The 19,843-nt window shown below is 37.0% G+C and overlaps 1 protein-coding gene across 1 annotated transcript; it reads right to left on the reverse strand.

Annotated features, from left to right (window-relative positions):
* Positions 1 to 1,265: 1,265 nt before the first annotated feature.
* On the reverse strand, positions 1,266 to 18,140 carry LOC148128499 (vomeronasal type-2 receptor 26-like). Its single transcript, XM_087948922.1, has 3 exons — positions 17,992 to 18,140; positions 11,131 to 11,928; positions 1,266 to 1,442 (listed from the first exon to the last, which is right to left on the reverse strand). The coding sequence occupies exons 1-3, from the start codon at positions 18,025 to 18,027 to the stop codon at positions 1,281 to 1,283; spliced, it is 996 nt and encodes a 331-aa protein (XP_087805048.1). The 5' UTR covers positions 18,028 to 18,140; the 3' UTR covers positions 1,266 to 1,280.
* Positions 18,141 to 19,843: the final 1,703 nt, after the last annotated feature.

Here is a 19,843-nt window from a genome sequence, read left to right on the forward strand (position 1 = left end):
AACTTCAGAGCAGTAAGATCTCAATAGATTTCTTCTGGAATATATAAAACATTGTAAAACTGCTTCCCTTTGAAAGGAGTCCAAAACCATCCCCCAATTAAGATATTAAAAAAAAATCCTTTAAAAATATGGCTTTCTTTATTTGTGTGTTTCTTTCCTCAATTCCTATGGCTCTCAACTAAGACTAAAAGTAACTGCCTAGTTTCTAGAACTGAGGTGAGATGAGATGCATCTCATAAGAACTTATCCTTCAGAAAGGGATATTTTCATCTTCAGCAAGTGGGCAAGAGTAGACTTGTGTCCAGCTCTGTATCTGGGTCTTTTTCTACCAAAGAACTACAATTAGGGGACACCAACTTCCACAGGAAGACAAATCTACATCTTTTATTAGTTAAATTTGAACCCTCCTTGTTCCTCAGAGGGACTTAACATAGCTAACAATTTAAAAAAAATGCATTCTAGGTTTTTCAGATGAATTACCCTCTTACAAGCCAAAACACAAATCTAAGTAGCATTTTCTTTCAATTTTTCCCTTGTTTTTTTCCAAAATGAGGAAGGGTTTTTCTTTGAATCAATGTCTTGCTTCAGTGCTTCAGTTTTCTAGATTGTGGGCATTATCTCACATCAAAACAGCCTTTATGGTTTCATGTGATGCATGAACATCTTTGGTGCTTCATCAGAGGAGCAGAAGGCCTATTGCCTATCCCAGGGGGGCGAAAGAGAAGATATGGATAACTCTGGTCAGGTGTGGGCTGCTTAAAAACATTATGGAATATCAGTGACCTTTCAAAGAGATATTCCTCAATCTGGACAAGGTGAGGCTTATTTTTCACATGGACCAACAGGACCTCTAACTAATGACTTTCATCTGATTCAGTCTAAACTGTAATGCAGATGCTGGTTAAAAGAACCTGAGGCTATTAGGACCACAAATGCCAGCACTTGAATATTTCTCACCAGCTGGTCTCCATCCTGAAGAATAATGATCCAACATCCAATATTGGGCATGACTGAATCAGTTTAAAATGATGTTCTTTATCATGGCATCTGAAGGACACTTTTGTGAATCATATTGAAGTTTCCACAATCCATCTAACAAAATGTTAAGTTTTCTCTTGTGTACATTCAATTCCCAGTGAGGGTCATCCGCCATGGAGACTAGAGTTAACCCACTTGAAATGGGTCATAATCTTTAGAAAAAGGAGAAAACACAGCAATGTTTGACCCACCTTGTTGAGCAGATTTAGCCATAAAACAGCAATTTCGTTAATAATAACTCTCTATCTTTCAATGCTCCCCAGTTTCCTTTTGACCAAATTGCCATCAAGTGAAATCACCAAGAACTCAATATCTATATCTGCAGCTATTTCTCCATTATGGTCCACATAAAGATTCCAGTGGGAAAGATTGTAGAACTGATTCTTCCCCAGAAAGGGATGGAACTAGAATGGAAACATCCAGGAATTTTAAAAGCAGAAACCTTTGTTTTTTATCCCACCTGGTAGGTTCACATATGCCCTTTTCTTCTACAGTTCTTTTTTAATGTGCCAACATGCTAAATTAGGACAACAGGTGTTGCCACTAAGTTCATAAATGAACAAGAAAAATTCAGCAAAATTTGTCAATCGTATATTGAAAAAATATGTATTGAGAAAATGTAATAGATACATTTGATCAATTATAGGGAACCTTCTACAGCAGGTATAAAATACATTGAACAACAGCAAAAAAGAAAATATTCACAAACTTCTTGAAAATAAAGATTGATTACACAAAAGCATGGATTTTTTCATGATGAAAATTCCCAGGCTAATCTGTTCCCAGGTAAACCAAACAGGAAATACGACCATAGGAGCTAATGCTATGTGCTGCACACTGCTGGCTCATGTTTAGTTGGTTGTCCACTAAGACTGCAAGATCCCTCTCACATTTACTGCTATTAAGTTTGGTTTCAGTCTCCCCTTCACTGGTTGGCTTAAAGCAGGGACTGAACAGCTACCAGTCAGAGAATATTTAACTGGGATTTCTGTAGAGAGGTGGGTTAGGCTATGATAACTTGGTAACAGCTTAAGAATATAATATGATGAAGAAAATAAAAGAAAGGAATCCTTCAAATAGGGAAAATCCCCTTAAAATCCTGGAGGAGGAGGAGGAGGAAAAGCAATACCTTCTACAAGAAAAGAATACTGTTCGTAAGAAAAGGTTTCAAATAATGTGTCAACACCAAGTCAGCCAGGAAGTGATCTAGTTATGTAGAAACAAGCCACCAAACATTAAAGTTGATTAAATTACCAACTGGGCTGTCTATGTGACCCTCTTTGCCAGTTTCCTTGCAAAACTGACAAGTCATATGCAGCAAGAAATTCCTCAGAATAACAAGATTTTTTTCCTATATTGTACTGAATACAACAAATGTAACCCTGTACCAAAAAGGATAAATGTAATCAACCAAGTGTAAACTCTGATCTTGTCAAATAAGTTGCATAGGTTGACATGTAATCAAGGTCCATCTGAAGTGCAGGAGCACTTGGACAATTGATGAATACTGAAACCCTTCTTTGAGGAGCATCTAGTGGAAAAATGGGAATTTACTTTTATCATTCAGAGTCTTTGAAACAATTCTATGACTGAACTGGAAAAGCAATGAAGAAGGCAACTCTAAAATATGAGTTTTTAATAAATCCAACTTTTTGTTTTGATAAACATCCTAGAATAGTTTGTTGATTGGCCATTGTTTAAAATATTCTCAACACAGAATATTAAGAAGACTATATATAAAAATGGAAAACGAGAAACAAATTAACTAAAAACAATAAAAATGTAAGGTCTTGCCTCTCCAATCTTCCCAAGAAAGCAGGGCTCTTGAAATTGCAGTTGTTCCAAATGGAGCTTTTATTGAAATGTTTGTGATAACAAAAGATCTAGGCAAGAACTGAAGCTTCCCACTTAAAACCAGCTATTGAAAACAATGCTAATCAAACCCCTCCCACACTACATCATTACAGGGAAACAGAAACACCATATAGAGATTAATACAGTAATGCAAGAAACAGAAACTTCATATAGAGGTTAGAACAGTAATGCAAGAAACAGGAACTTCATATAGAGATCACTCCATTCCTCCCACCTTCCTCCCACCAAAATGCCAGTGTCCCTGTAGAAATATCTGGGACCTGACATGCTGTCCCCCTAGAAAAATGGGAAGTCCACTGAAAAGAAATCAAAATAGGGGAGGGGACACAAAGGAAACATAAAATCAATGAGGTTTGTCAGGATACAGTTGATGAAATATATTGACATGTTTTTTTGTGAACCCATTCATTGTGTGAGAAGGACAGGTGTTTCCAAGCCACCAGGTACTGAGTGGTCAAGTGGAATTTCATAGAGTCTAGAATTTCATGAACCTCAAAATGTTTTTCACCCTCTACCATAATGGGGGGGGGGGGAAAAAGGGCTAGTAGCCGGACAAAGATAAGATGTGACTTCAGGCTTCAATAAGCTACAATGGAAAATGGGGTGGACTTGTTGTAATGACTTAGAGAGTTGTAATTCCACCGTGACAGGATTAGTAATACAAACTACGGGGGAAAGGCCCAATATATTTAGGACCCAATTTTTTAAATAGCTGCAAATATTTTAGAAACCTGGTGGAAAGGTAAACTTTGTCCCCCACTTTATAAGATTTAGGTTTGGTTCATTTCTTGTCTGCTTCTGCTTTACAAGCAGCCTTGGCTTCATTTCAGGCTTTGCAGACCAGCGGCCAAAGTTTGTCTAAAGTTTGAGGAACCATCTCACCCCAAAGGAAGCATCCTGTAGAACCCATCAGTCAGGGAATTCTGCTTGGCTGGGTCCAGGAGGAGAATGTCCTCTGCCATTGCTCTTGCCCTTTGGAACATCTTGTTCCCAACAATGAGGTCAGTTCCCACTCTCCTGACTTCTGCGAGAGCCTGAAGAACTGGCTTGGTCACTTGGCTTGTGGCTCCAATGGGGGAGTGTCATGTTGCAGGTGGTTGATGATCAAGACAGGTGGCAAACAAGTTTAATAAATAAATGAATAAATAAAACCTTCAGCAAGGAATTATTTGTCATTTATCACCGAGCAACTATCAACTGGACTCAATAGGAACTTAGCATTTATTTCAGACACAATATCTATTTGATCAATGGGTAAATAATTGATTGGGTATATGATACATTTCTTTATATTTAGAAAATATTATTGCCATCTTCCACCCAACTGGATGTAAGAGGTTGGAAGTTATAATAATATATTATTTGCGGTCACAGACCAAAACACAAGTACAACAAAAGAAGATCATGGGAAAATTAATCATGAACAATTGGTCACTAAAAACTTGACTAAGGGGAATTACAGTATTCTCCTCTGATGGTTGCAGCTCTTAAAAAAAATTGGAAATCTGAGAAGTGATGTAAGAGGTATTATTTATACATATGGGTAAATCAACCTGCCAATAGCGGGACTCGCAACATGACATTTTTTTTAAAAAAAAAATCATCTTCTAGAAAATCATCTTTGTGGACTTTGTTGCTCTTCAAGCTTTTATGATGAATTTGATTATAAATAGAAAAGGGTAAAAAATAGTTGACATTTTGGCTAATATGCTTGTAATATTTTTAAATAAAATGATTAAATAATGATAGTGATCACTATGGAGCTGAAAGGCATATATGTTTTATCAACAGTAGATAAGATTGGAATTAATAGAATAACAGAGTTGGAAGGGACCTTGGAGGTCTTCTAGTCTCACTTCCAGCTCACTCAGGCAGGAAATCCTAGACGATTTCAGACAAATGGTTGTCCAGTCTCTTCTTAAAATCTTCCAGTGTTGGAGTATTTAAAACTGATTAATTGTTCTGTCAGGAAATTTCCCCTTAGTTCTAGGTTGCTCCTCTCCTTAAATCCAGGACTCCAAGATCTCTCTCACAGTTATTACTATTGAGCTCTTTGTGGTAGTATTTTAAGTAGGTTGTTTTTTTCCCTTTTGGGCAAGAAATAAGTTAAGCAGTTCTGCTTTCCCCCCGTTGCTTGTCAATTTCTTACCACTATGACCTATGAGGTCCCTTCCAACTCTGATTATTTGTTATCTGTTACTTTCTCCCACCAATGGACCAATAATTTTCTTGACTTTTTATTGTTTTTTACATGTTGAAAGAAGCTTTTTGTTGTTGTTGTTATTTTTGAGTTTTGCCTTAGTTCATTTGAGCCTTCGCTTTTCTCACTTCATCTTTGAATGCTTGGGTTATTTCCTGATATTCTGCCTTAGATATGAACTCTTTCCCCTTTTTATACTTTTTATACTTGCCCTTTTTGTCTTTTAATTTATCAGAGGTTTTTTTATGCAGCCATGCTGATTTCTTTTGAGAGCTGTTATTTTTCTTCTTCATTGCTATTGTGATAGACTAGGCTTTTATAATCTCATTTTTCAAAATTTGCCAAGCTGCTTCGATTGTTTTCCCCTTGAGGGTTCTCATTCAAGGAATCCTACCCAAGATCTCTCTAAGTTTATTGAGATTACCTCTCTTAAAGTGCAAGACTCTAATTTGACTTGGTTCTGTTGCTTGTGTGCTTGAATAATATTGAATTCCAATATTGCATGATCACTCCCCTTCAAGGTTCCTGTTGCTTGAACACCTATTATCATTTCATCTCTGTTAGAGAGAATTGAGTGTAGTATGGCTGATCTAGTTCCCTTCTCTACTTTTTGAGAGTCAAAGTTGTCTGCTTGGTTTGTCAGGAACCTGTTGGATCTTCCACTTGATGCAGAGTTTGTCTCCTGATTGTTGTCAGGATAGTTAAAAGTCCCACATTACTTTTTTTGAAGGGCTTGGTTAACTGACTAGTAAAAAGTTCAACTATTTTCTCTGTTTGGTTGGGTGGCTTATAGTTTTCCATTGTCACAGTGCCACTGTGCCATTTCCCCCGCCCCCTTTTACACAGACCTAAGTGTATTCAAGACAGTTTTTATCATTGTTGTGCTGTATTTCTGTAATGATGTGCTTATTTACTTATTGTACCCTATGACTATTATTAAGTGTTAAACCTTATGATTTGTTGATAAATGTATCTTTTCTTTTATGTACACTGAGAGCATTTGAACCAAGACAAATTCCTTGTGTGTCCAATCACACTTGGCCAATAAAGAATTCTATTCTATTCTATTCTATTCTATTCTATTCTATTCTATTCTATTCTATTCTATTCTGTTCTGTTCTGTTCTGTTCTGTTCTGTTCTGTTCTGTTCTGTTCATTCCATTCCGTTCCATTCCATTCCATTCTATTTCTCATATATATATAGTATTACAACTCAGTCTACTCTTTTATTTGGTCTGTTTCTTTTAAATAATTTAAATCCCTCTAGCTGAGTTTTCCATTTGTGGGTTTCATCCCACCAAGTTTCCCTAATGACAACAATATTATATCTGCCCTCATTTGCTTGAATTTCTAATTCACCCTATTCCTCATACTCTGTGTGTTGTGCATAGAGATTTAAGTCCCTTTTAATTGACCACGTGTTTGCTTTCTTTTTTCTTTTTAAATATTTTATTAATTTTCCAAAGTTTAAAAACGTAAAATAAAACTATATGCATTGTTATCAACATCAAGACATCTTTTACCTTTCCTTACATTTTTCAATATATGGTTACTTATTCCATTACCATTACATCTTACTCTTGTTACAAATCAATATATTTCAATCTTTATTCAATCTATATTTCAACTTCAATCTTTTTTATAACATATATACATATTTACATACTTCCTCATTCTTTTCCTAATTGCCATTTATTTCTAAACCATTCATCCCAGGCATCCCAGGCTCTATAATATATTGAATCTTCTTTGTCTTTTGATTTCAACATTAGCCTGTTCATCTCTATACAGTCTATTATTTTCTTTATAACCATGGCCTCTGATGATATTCTTTTCTCCATGTGTTTACTTTCTACATAGCCTGTTTTGTGCCTAAGTTCCCCTACTTCCTTACATCCTGTTTTATTAGTGCACAAGGTATAGCACACACTATCAAACCTTGACGGCAAAGATGATATTCATACGCGGACAAACATCTATGTTACATGCACTGATTACCCTGTTAGTTTTAGATTGCTGGGGAGAAAAGTATTTTGTATCAATAAACTCTATATCCCCATTGTTTAATTTAAACATTTCTCCATAAAGTTTGTGAATTTAAGACCAAGTAATTTAGTCCCTTTCTTTGATGGATAAAAAGCATCTCTTTCACAATTATTTCCATGAATATGGTATTTGTTCAGCATTATTGACATTTTTCTAAGATCATGTACAAAATGTGAGCTTTCCATCAGTGCTGAACTTTCTTATTTTATGGAAGACCCTTTGATTGTACATGCAGCCTCTCCTCACCTTCACAAGTATGCATCAGAAGCCCCCAAAGCAATAGAGATGCTATCAAGAGAGCATATTACTTTTTTGATACATGCTCCCATCCTAATGTGTACCCCAGTTCCAGACACCTACAATGGACATAGTGAAAAGTAGCTCTTGAATTCCATAAAGAAGATATGGTTGAATCTATCTTGCATCCAATACCACCCAACTCACTTTAGTATTCAGACAAACATGCACACAAACCTGTGGGACTTTGTAGGGCCTACTAATGTTGACATCTGGATGGAAATCTCCCTGTCAGCTGCATCAAGAAGAGCCAAGATGTTGTCCTTCCTTCCACAGCTGTAGTTCGGAACATTGGCTTTTCTGGTAGAGAACATGTCCAGCAAGACTTCTGAAATGCCAAGTGTGTTCAAAAAGTTGTCATGGATGTTGTAGCCAAGTGTAAGATTGCACAAGAGCTGGATATTCTTGTTGATCTCTTGAATAGTGAAAATAAAGTGTTCTATTCCTTTGGGAGCATAGGGTGCAGTACTATAAGAAAAATGCTTCAGTGCGGGTTTGTCGGCTTCGCGGCGGCAGGGATTTGCGAAGCTGCACGATCCTGCCGCTAGCCGTTTTTGGGGCTCCGACCCAGCCAGGTACGGAGCTAGGCTGCCCTGCAGGGGCAGCTGAAGGTAGGGGGATCCGGAGAAGGGTTTGGGGGTGCTGCAGACCCCTCCCTGGCCGGCAGAACCCCCTTTTCCCAGGACAGTGCAGCGGCGGTCCGTAATGGCCGCCACAAAGAAGCTGGCAGCCGGGTAAGAATGCGCAGGAGGAAGTGGAGAAAGTGATTGAGAGGAGAAAGTTTTTCTTGGCTCCTAGGACTCTAAGACATATTTAATAAAATTCCTGAAAAGTATGATTTTCTGAATAATACCTGCCAGAAGAGGAAAAAAGCGGCTGCTTGAAGGTGCTGAAAGGATAGCTTTCCCTCTTTTCCTACGGAATAAATAACTGGATATTAAGAAACCTATTTTTTTAGGTGGAAATTGGTTTTAAGCGATGAGTGGGAAGAGAGGATTAAAAGAAAATATTTGTATGCTAAGATTTGTTGGAGCAGATGCCTTAAGGATTTGAAGACTAGAATATATTGTAACAAGACTTTAAACAGATTTGGACTTTCTTTCTCTTTGATTGATATCACCCCAGAAGGAGAAAGTGAGAACTCTGCCTTGGTTTGGACTGATTGATAACTTTGGGACTGTTTTATCTTTTTTATTTTTTTGAATATTCTGGTTGTTGTAAGAAGAAAGAAGGAGAAAAGAAAAGAAAAGATTTATAATGGCTCTTTCTGTTGAGGAACTAAGAAATGGTGTGGAAGAAGCTTTCCTTTTCTTAGAAATGGCGCTTACTAATTATCAACAAAAATTACAACAGATGAAGACAGCAGAGGAACAAGAAAGAAAGGAAGGAGCCATCTTTAATGAATCTCAGAATTTGATCCAGAAAAAAGAAGAGAGAAAGAAAAGAAAAGAAGAGAAGAAGAAGAAAACTAAAGGATTTAAGGACTTAAGATCTAAAAAACATTTAAGAAAGGGAAAAATAAAGTGCAAAACCAATATGATGATTGTAAACAAAGGGGAAAAGAAATACGACAGAGAAGGGAAGCCGGTAAGGCAGAGGCTAGAAGAAGGGGGTAGAAAGGTTTGTTGGGAAAAGAAAGAAAGGGAAAAGGTGGAGAAAAGCTACAACGTTTTGAAATTAAATGGAAAAAGGATTTTTTTATGGATAATGGATAAAGTAAAAAGATTTTGCAAGGTACATAAGATGAGATGGTAGTATTGCAATGGTTTAAGAGTTGATAAGAGATTAAAATGTTAAAATGTTTAAAAATGATTGGTTTTAAAACTTAATAATAGGAGGGGTTTAGAATATTGTTTTAATTAAAGAGTTTAATAAAATTATGGTATTGATGTTATTATGAAATTTTTATTATAGTATTTCTTTTAATATTTGGATTTATTCTCTAATTATGCACTTAATTGTGTTGGATGTATTAGTTAGATAGAATGTACCAAGCAAAATCTGATTGGGTATTAGATATTATTTTAAAGATTAATTTGATTAACTTAGGGGGAGATAGAAAGGCATCATACTCTGATTAATGATTTCAGGAGAAACTGATTTTCTTTTTTTTCATAAGGGATGAGACAAAGGGATGATAAAAATGGACAAAAGATACAAATATAATGATTTAAACTAAGATGATTAATTAAGGTAGAATTAAGAAGTGTGAAATATGTGGAGAAGTTAATATAGAAGGCTTAGAATGGTAAATAAAATAAGTAATGATATGTAAGATGAGCATGAATATAATTGAAGTCCATGAAGAGAGAGACACCTGGGTCCAAGTTACTTTCCAAAAGATATTTTTTTATGTTTTGTGTGTTGTGTGTATATGTCTTTTTGGGGGAGAATTGGTAAAAACTTGTAGAAATATAGAATGAGAATAATGGTAACTAAGTCAGAAAGAAACAGATGAAATAATAATAATGATATTGAATAAGAGTAAAGAGAAGTAAAGAGAAATTGAATAAGAGGTTTTGGTATATTATATGGAAATGGTTTAAAACAGAATCATAATTTATTTGACTTGTTAAATTTACAAGGGAAAAAGGTTTAAACATGTAATGAATAATGATAATTTGTGTGTTTTAAAAATTAATAAAACTTGTTTTAATAAAAAAAAAGAAAAATGCTTCAGTGCGTTAATACAAGCATCATCAACGTAAGTCATAAAATATCTTTTTCTCAATTTCAACTTCTTTATCAACACATGACTATTGAGTCTGAAGACAATACAGGTAAAAAAAATCAGAGGGAAATGATAGTCACTCATGATAGTCATGTAATAATTGTAAATGTTGAGAAAATGGGAAGCAGATAAGAATCACAAATAATCTATTATTTATAGCAGCAGTAATTTTAATCAACCCACTGATGAACCCTGAATCCTGATGAACCCTGAAAAATAATTCCTGTTTTAAAGTACAACCATCATAAAAGAAAGAGAATATTTCATAAGTGACTCAGAAAAGCTTTTCTAAAAAAACCATCCTCTATTCCTATAAGGATCAGGCATTAAATATCAATGAGCAGTTATAAATATATGAAAATTTAACTACAACTATCACTACTTTAAACAAAGTCAGTATTCAAGTCATGCATTCTAGATTGGATGTGGAGAGGAAAATAATTTGGACTTCTTTCAGTTATGCTTGGGTGGAGGGTTCGACTAGATGAGGGGTCAGCAACCTGTGGTTCTAGTGCAGCATGTGTCTCTTTCATCACTCTGCTGCGAATCCCTGTCACTCAAAATATGTGTCACAACCACAAATGCGTGGCACTTTAATGAGTTTTTTGACACCCAGTAACCCAACCATGGATAAATCCAAGAAAATAAAAGGTTTCAGAAGAAAAAAAAACATTTAATGGCATGTGGGCAGATTCATTTGCTTTCACTGCTGATGAGACTGGTTTACCAGTATGCTTAATATGTGGTGAGAAATTGGTAAACAGCAAATGTTTAATATCAAACATATCTGCTACCAACGTCTTGGTAAATTATCTGCCCCAGCACTAGATTGTTTAAATCTGTTGGCCTTTCGTAGCAGAAGAAGGTTGATATGTTTCCCTTCTTTCTCTAATGGATTCCATCTCCAGAAGAAGTTTGTAGGATCCTTGTTGGGATCCCATACCTGCCACGGCTGCAACTTTGGAGCCTCCAGTGTCTCTTGGGCCTCCTTCCTTCTCCTCCAGGATCTGGATGAATATGCAGCCTTCAGGACGTGGGCCAGAATTGTAAAGATCATGTAAACAGAGTCACTGTTTTCAACAAATATCCCATTCAAATCCTCTTCCACCTCCACTGGAGTTTTTTGGGTGCATCTTTTCCGGCCTTTGACAGAAAAAACATGCTTTGAAAAAGAACACTGAAAATTCTTGTCTTCATACTGGGAGTCTAAAATGGAAAAGGCTTCAAAAGCACCATATTTTGGGCTTATCATTTGCATAAATTCAAAGCTCCAAATACTATGGATGTATTTGTGATATCCGAGATGATACATTATACAGTTTCCCAAAGTTGTGGTGATCCAGATTTTCTCTCTGATGGGTCCTGACAAAATGTCAATTGTTAGATGAAAAATATGAAATGTGTTTGAAACAATAATATGTTCTGTGAAGTGAACAAAGACATTGACTTGTTTCCACTGAGAAAAGCTGGAATCTCTCAAGGGTGCTAGATATCCAGTCATTGAGAATTGTTGTGATATAACGACACAAATTCCATTCTTGACAAGCAAAGGGGGAAAAGTCCTCAGGAAATTCTCTCCCTCCTCTGTGTCTGGAGCAAGGAGACCAATCAAGGTCCATCTGAAGTGCAGGAGCACTCGGACAATTGCTGAATACTGAAACCCTTCCTTGAGGAGCATCCGGTGGAAAAAAGGGAATTTACTTTTATCGCTCAGAGTCTCTGAAACAATTCTATGACTGATCTGGAAAAGCAATAAAGAAGGCAACTCCAAAATATGAATTTTTCATAAATCTAACTTTGTTTTGATAAACATCTTAGAATAGTTTGTTGATTGGCCATTGTTTAAAACATTAAACACAGAATATTAAGAAGACTTTATATAAAAAGAAACAAATTAAGTAAAAAGAATAACAATCAAAATGCAAATCATATTTCTCAATCACCACTAGAATGTAATGCAGTTAGACACACATGTGCAAATGTTAACTGAAATATATTGTTCCAATAAAGGGCAATATCATGTTTAATTTTGGAAGATTGGTACATCATTTTCTGCTTCTATATTTCAGATTCTTTCTGCAGCCATCATTTTACTTTCTTCTCCAATTTTACAAGAGACAGGGAGGTGTATTTTCTTATGTAATTTGTCAGTTGTACAAGCTAAGACAGTGGTCGCCAACTGGTGGGCCGCAGAGAAATATCACCCCCAGAGCACCCCCCCCCAAAGCAATTAATCCAGGCTGCATGGGAACACAAGTCTGCGCCGCCCACATGGCCTGCAGGAACCCTCCCCACCCACTCACTCCTTACATGGCAAACTTGCTGATAAGTTGCTATTTTTCCTCCCCCCCCAACCATCAGCTGTTCTGCTGTGCTGGGATATTTAGATTAGCTAGAAAGAAGGAAACCATTGGATTTCTTGATTTCTAGCTAATCTTTAGATCTTTGGCTCTGCATAGCCCAACCTTCCTTAGGACTGAAGCTTCTATAATTCAGTGCAGACTCAAATAGTTGATGGCAGAAAGGTAGATCTCTGAGTGAATCTGTGATTCTGTGAGCAACTCAATCTGCCTGCCTGCTTTGCCTGATTTTGGGTAAAAGTTGCTCTTTTTTTAAATAAAAAAATCAATATTTACAGACATGGTGTGTGTTATGAGTTAATTTTTTGAATTTGCTTGCTAGCAAATTTTATGAGTTTGCTTGCAAGCAAATTTTATGTGACAGACTCAGGTAGTCAATGGCAGAAAGATAGATCTGTATTGAATCTGTGATTCTGTGAGCAACTCAATCTGCCTGACTGCTTTGCCTGGTTTTGGGTATAAGTTGCTCTTTTTTTTAAAAAAAATCAATATTTACATCAATATTTATAATATTTACATACAAGCCATGCCCAGCCAGTCATGTGACCACCAAGCCACACCCAAAAATTAGGCCACACCCACAGAACCAGTTGTTAAGACATTTGAATCCCATCCCTGCCTCTGGTGTGTGTGTGTGTGTGTGTGTGTGTGTGTGTGTGTTAGAGAGAGAGAGAGAGAGGTTAGATCACATCTCTCTCTCTCTCTCTCTCTCTCTCTCCTCCCTCCCTCCCTCCCTCCCCCCTCTCTCTCAGGAATATAAGTCACCTAACAGCTATTTGGGTTATAAATATATAAGCCAGGATAGACATTTTAATACTGTATCTGTATCTGTAAGAAAATGCAAAACTGTAATTGGGTGTGGTTTCTCAAACGGCCAGAAGATGGAGCCAGAAACCTGGGTCTTAGTCTCAGAAGAAGTCTCAGTGAGTCTCTGTTTCCTTCTGTTGGAGAGCATTGCCATTCCTCCTAATTGACTGATATTCCTGGATTTGATGTAAGTCTGTTACTGAACTGTTTTTGACACTGGATTTTGTTATTGGATTATCCCTGCACTAAAAACTGACTGATCTTACCTGTGAATGACTTTGGACTGCCAATTTTGAACTTTGCTTAAACTTTCTGGAAGTAAAAACCTACATTTACTGTACAGTGTATCTGTGTGCTGTGTGTGCATTATTCAAACACTTCTCTCAATACGTCTCCCTGTATGCGCTCATTCTCCTAACGGGGAATTATCTCAATTCTCTCTCTCTCTCTCTCTCTCTCTCTCTCCCCACCAATGTCAGCAAGCCACCATCAGTCAAAATTCATATTAGTGGTCCCCAGGATTTAAAATTATGAGGTTGGTGGTCCTTGAGGTCCAAAAGGTTGGCGACCCCTGAGCTAAGAGATCTTTAGTTGAAATTTTGTCTATTCTAATAGACACAATTTTGTGAGTCTGTATTTTCCATAGCTTTCAAGTTGCACCAATAATTAATGATGTTCATTGATGTTGATTTAACATAATGATGTTAATTGATGTTGATTAACATCAGATTAACAGTAAAGAAATAAACAATATCCCATTCAAGGAACTGCCAAACAAACTAACAGTAAACTGCTCAACCAAAAAAACTCCAAAACCGTTCCCAACAGTGCTTACAGGGCAAGACATTAGAAGATAAAATTCAGAACATACCTCACACTCCTTACTATCACTGATATTCTTACCTAGTTTGGGTAATGAAACGTCTGCAAGAAAATAACCACATTCAGAAAGCTACAAGAAACCTTCATTTCAATACTGAGCTACAAATATTCTCCTTTATCGATTTAATTCCTCTATTGATGCACCCTAGGTCTCCATGGCTTTTTGGGCAGCTGCAACATACTGGTGTCTCATATTTAAGTCATGGTCCAGTAGGAAAATTAGATTTCCATCACGGTTGCTACTGCTCAGCCAGGTATCAACTATGCTATAACTGTGCATTTAGTATTAATTGTCTAGGAATAGGACCTTACTTTTCTCACCATTGAAAATTGCATTTCATTGGATAGAGTCCAGTGCTTAAGTTTGTCAAGATCCTTCTGAATCTTGAGTCCATCTTCCAAAGTGTTAGCAATTTCCCCCAGCTTTGGTGAAATTTGATGAAATCCCCTTCTTTTTCCGCATCTTTTGTGAAGATGTTGAAGAACACTGGGCCTAAGACAGAATCTTGGGGCACCACTCTGCATTCTTCCCTCTATGTAACTGAAGTTCCATTGAGGACTACACATTGAAGGTGGTTGGTTAGTCAAACTCAAAAGCTTAAGGAACCATCTCACCCCAAAGGAATTGGCCAACCCTATCTGTGCCAGCAGAGGAGGCATGCTGCAGAACCAGGAGAAGAATGCACTCTGCCATTGCTCCTGCCCTTTGGAACATCTTGTCCCCAAGAGTGAGGTCAGTTCCCACTCTTCTGAGCTTCTGCAAGAGCCTGAAGCTTGGCCACTTGGCTTGTGGCCTCAATGGGGGAGTGTCATGTTGGAAGTGGTTGATTGTTCAATAGTAGATCCCACCTCCCACCTGGTCATCCTACTCCCTTCCATGTTTTAGGTATAGTTGATAATTTGTATCTCTGTTGTATTTTTAGTGCCATTACAAATGTGTTTTTCTCTAGTTTTATGATTTTTAATATAAGCTGCTCAGACTCACTTTGCAGTGAGACAGGTGGGAAACAAGTTTAATAAATAAATGAATAAATAAGTCTTCATCAAGGAATTATTTGTCATTTGTTCCCTGAGCAACTATGAACTCTACTCAATAGGAACTTAGCATTTGTTTTTAGCCACAATATCTATTTGACTAAGGGAACAATAATTGATTGGTATTTTATACTGTTTTTTAATATTTAGAAAATATTATTGCTATCTTCCACCCAACAGGATATAAGAAGTATTATTTATACGTATGTATAGTAATAGTGGGACTCACAATATGGAATTTTTTTTTAAAAAAAGTTCATCTTGTAGAAAATTGTATCTGTGGATTCTGTATTACTATTGAGCTCCTTGTGATAGTATTTTTAATAGGATGGACTGTTTTTCTCCTTTTGGACAAAAAATAAGTTAAGCAGTTCTGCTTTCTCTCTGTTGCTTGTCAACTTCTTACTACTTTCTTCCACCAATGGATCAATCATTTCCTTGACTTTTTAAAATGGTTTTTTTTCATGTTGAAAGAAGCTTTTTGTTGTTGTTATTGTTTTTGAGTTTTGCCACAAGCCTTAGCTTGTTTTGAGCCTTAGCTTTTCTCACTTCATCTTTGCATGCTCAGGCTATTTGTTGGTATTCTGCCTTAGATATGTGCTCCTCTTTACACTTTTTATATTTGTCCTTTTTGTCTTTCAATTTATCAGAGAGTTTTTTTTTAATGCAGCTGTTATTTTTCATCTTCATTGCTATTGTGCCAGACTGGGCTTTTTAAATCTCACTTTTCAAAATTTGCCAAGCTGCTTTGGTTGCTTTCCCCTTAGCGGTTCTTATTTATGGAATCATACCCAAGATCTCTCTAGGTTTATTGAGATTATCTCTCTTAATATCCAAGACACTAGTTTGAGTTGTTCTATTGATTGTGCTTGCATAATGCTGAATTCCAATATTACATGATCACTCCCCCCACCCCCCAAGATTCCTGTAGCTTGGACACGTTCTATCATTTCATGTCTATTAGAGAGAATTGAGTGCAGTATGGCTGATCCCCTAGTTCCCTTCTCTACTTTTTGAGAATCAAAGTTGTCTGCTAGGTTTGTCAGGAACCTGTTTGGTCTCCCACTTGGTACAGAGGCAAAGTTGTCTTTTAGGTTTTTCAGGAACCTGTCTGATCTCCCCCTTGGTGCAGAATTTGTCTCCTAGTTAATATCAGGGTAGTTAAAGTCCCCCATTACTATTTTGATTATGCTTACAATATACTTAGTTAACTGACTAGCAAAAAGTTCATCTATTTTCTCTACTTGGTTGGGTTGCCTATTGTATACACCTATGGCAGTGCCGTTTCCCCCCTTTTATATTGATCCAAATTCATTCCAGACAGTTTTCATCATTCTTGTGCTTGATTTATGTAGACATTTATTTATTTCTTATATATAGTGCAACTCCACCTACTATTTTATTTTGTCTGTTTCTTTTTAATAATTTAAATCCCTGTAGCTGGGTATTCCATTTGTGGGTTTCATCCCACCAAGTTTTCGTAATGGCAACAATATCATATCAAATTCATGAATTTCTATTTCACCCTATTCCTCATACTTTGTGTGTTGTGCATAGTCACTTTTCACTGTCTGTGCGTTTACTTTCTACATAACCTGTTTTGTGCCTGAGCTCCTCTACTTCCTTACCACCTTTCTTATTAGTGTACATGGTGAAGCACACATTATAAAAAGCTTGAGTGTCAGCCTTCAAGATTTTCTCCCTTTGCTTTGCATCTTTTGGCTGTCATAAGTTACCAGGGGAGGAGGGGGGAATGGTTATGGGAAGTGAGCTGGAGGTGTTACAAACCAGAACTGTATAAGCTGGGGGGAGTTAGATTCTTGCTTAGGTTTCTATCCTTTGCTAGGCGCAGCTGCAACTCTTTATCAAAATATGTCAAGGTCAACGGACAGAGGCCTCATCACCACCTGGAGATACCCACATGATGATATACACAACTTTTAATTGGACGAGCCAATTGAACTATTGGGGTTGGGAATGTTGCCATTATTTTGTATATGTGATTTATGCACCCATTTTCTCAGATTCAGAATTCTTTTGTTGCTACCACTTGATTTCCAGTAAAAGATATCTTTTCTCTGATTAAAGGAGTCTTTCTTGGATTTTGAATGGAGCACCAGCTGACATTGAGTTTTCTTGACAGCAAGGTGGATATACTTCCTTACACAAACATCAATGTTACAAGCACTGATTACCTTATTAGTATTAGATTGCTGTGGGCAGAAATGTTCTGGATCAATGAACTCTCTATCCCCATTGTTTAAACGTTCTCCAGAAAATCTGTGAATTTAATGCCAAGTAATTTGGTCCCTTTCTTTGATGGATGCAAAGCATCTCTTTCAGAATTATTTCCATGAATGTGGCTTTTGTTCAGCATTATCATAATTTTTCTAAGATCATGTACAAAATGTGAGTTTTACAAAATGTGTGCTATACTCTCTTATTTTACTGAAGACCCTTTGATTGGATACAGAGCCTCTCCTCACCTTCACAAGTATGTAGCAGAAGCCCCCAAAGCAATAGAGTTGGTATTAAGAGAGAATATGACTATTTTGATACATGCCCTCATCCTAATGTGTATCCCAGTTCCCAGCTATGATACCTACAATGGACATAGTGAAAAGCAACCTTTGAATTCCATAGAGAAGATATGATTGAATCCATCATGCATTCAATACCACCCAACTCTCTTTAGTATATAGACAAATACACACACAAACCTGTGGGACTTTGTAGGGGCCTACTAATGTTGACATCTGGATGGAAATCTCCCTGTCAGCTGCATCAAGAAGAGCCAAGATGCTGTCCTTCCTTCCACAGCTGTAGTTGGGAACATTGGCTTTTCTATTAGACAAGCATGTCCAGCAAGACTTCTGAAGTGCCAAATGTGTTCAAATAGTTGTCATGGATATTGTAGCCAAGCGTGAGATTGCACTGGAGCTGGATATTCTTGTTGATCTCTTGAATGGTGAAAATAAAGCGTTCTATTCCTTTGGTAGTATAAGGGTCACTAGTGTAAAAAAAGTGCTTTGGTTAATACAAGCATCATCAATAGCAGTCATACAATACCATTTTACCAATTTCATCCTCTTTATCAACACATCATTATTGAGTCTGAAGCCAATACTGAATGAAAACCAGAGGCAAATGATAGTTACCCATCAAAATTTAATATTTGTAAATGTTGAGAAAGTGGGAAGCAGATAAGAATCACAAAGTCTATTTATAGCAGCAGTAATTTTCATCAGCACAGCACCCGGTATGTAAAATAGTTCCTATTTTAAAGTACAACCATCATAAAAGGAAGAGGGTATTTCATAAGTGACTAAGAAAAGCTGTTATAAAACCAAGTTATCTTCTATTCCTATAAGGATCAGGAATCCAAGATTAATGAGTAGTTATAAAAATATGGAAATGATCTGGTCATGGTTAACTACAACAATCACTACTTTGAACAAAGTATTCCGGTCAGGCATTCTAGATTAGATGTGGGGAGGAAAATAATGTGGAATTCTTTCAGGGTTTGGTTTGGGTTTTTTTTGGTTCCTCTTTGTATTTGTGTGTCTTCCACTAAATAAGACAATAGAAGAAACCCGTGGAAATCTGATCAATCAACAAAATCAATCAGTTCCTGCAATATAGGAGTAGGCAGAATAAGGAGAAAACAATGAGAGTGTTAGAACTGCAGATGGAAGGAATACAAATTAATTGCACTGAATAACTTACAAGTATGACTGAGTATAAGGAAGCAGGTTGAAAAACAACATTTCCTGTTTTAGTGTTACTGCACTGGTGACTACACCGATGAGATGGTCTCCTGGCCTGTAGTAGCTCCATGGTCTTTCTCTATCCAGGTGCACCGAATTCAGTGGGCACTTCATTCTAAGCTTCCCAGAGACTGTCTGGGACACCAGTAGCATTGAAAGCAGAAACAGGAGGTCCATAATTCATGGAGCTGAATCAATTGCCTGTTTCCAAAGAAGAGCTAGCTGATTTCAAAGCACTCCCAGAAAATGCAATATTGAATGGCTTTCCTTTTTCAAACTGAAACACGTCCAGCTTCATCTGGAAAAAAGAGAAAGGTACATTCAGCAGCACAGTCCCTGCATGTGTCCTCAACATTGTGCAAATCATTCAGCATGAGTAGATGCTTATATCTTTTTCTGATGCAAGACCCATTGCATGTTGCTTTAGTCTGATGTTCTATCAACTGGAAAAGTAGCAGTAGACATCTCTAAGTCTGGGATTGTGATAATTACAGTGAATGATAATTTGTCCTCTAGACCTCTTCCAAGACTCCATGTAGAGAGAGGCAGCTACAGAAAAGGATTTTTGTGAAATATGGCAGATACACCCCTCGAGACAATGGTTGTTATCCTTCCTGTCAGGACATGTCCAGAAAGTGATGCTGGAGGAAGATGCTCCAATACCCAGGGGATTGACTTCTGCTGTCCACCATTGTGGCATAATGATCTCCAAAGAATGCTAGAGAAGAGGGAGGCAGGGTTGACATAACACATCTCCAGGGGGCTCCATGGAATCATGCCAAATCTGACCTTCTAGGAGTTTTTG

This window comes from Notechis scutatus, unplaced genomic scaffold, assembly GCF_049901735.1.
Source record: "Notechis scutatus isolate UNSWTSFEM ecotype Mainland unplaced genomic scaffold, rNotScu1.2 NSCUSCF46, whole genome shotgun sequence".
In the NCBI taxonomy this organism is placed as follows: domain Eukaryota; kingdom Metazoa; phylum Chordata; class Lepidosauria; order Squamata; family Elapidae; genus Notechis; species Notechis scutatus.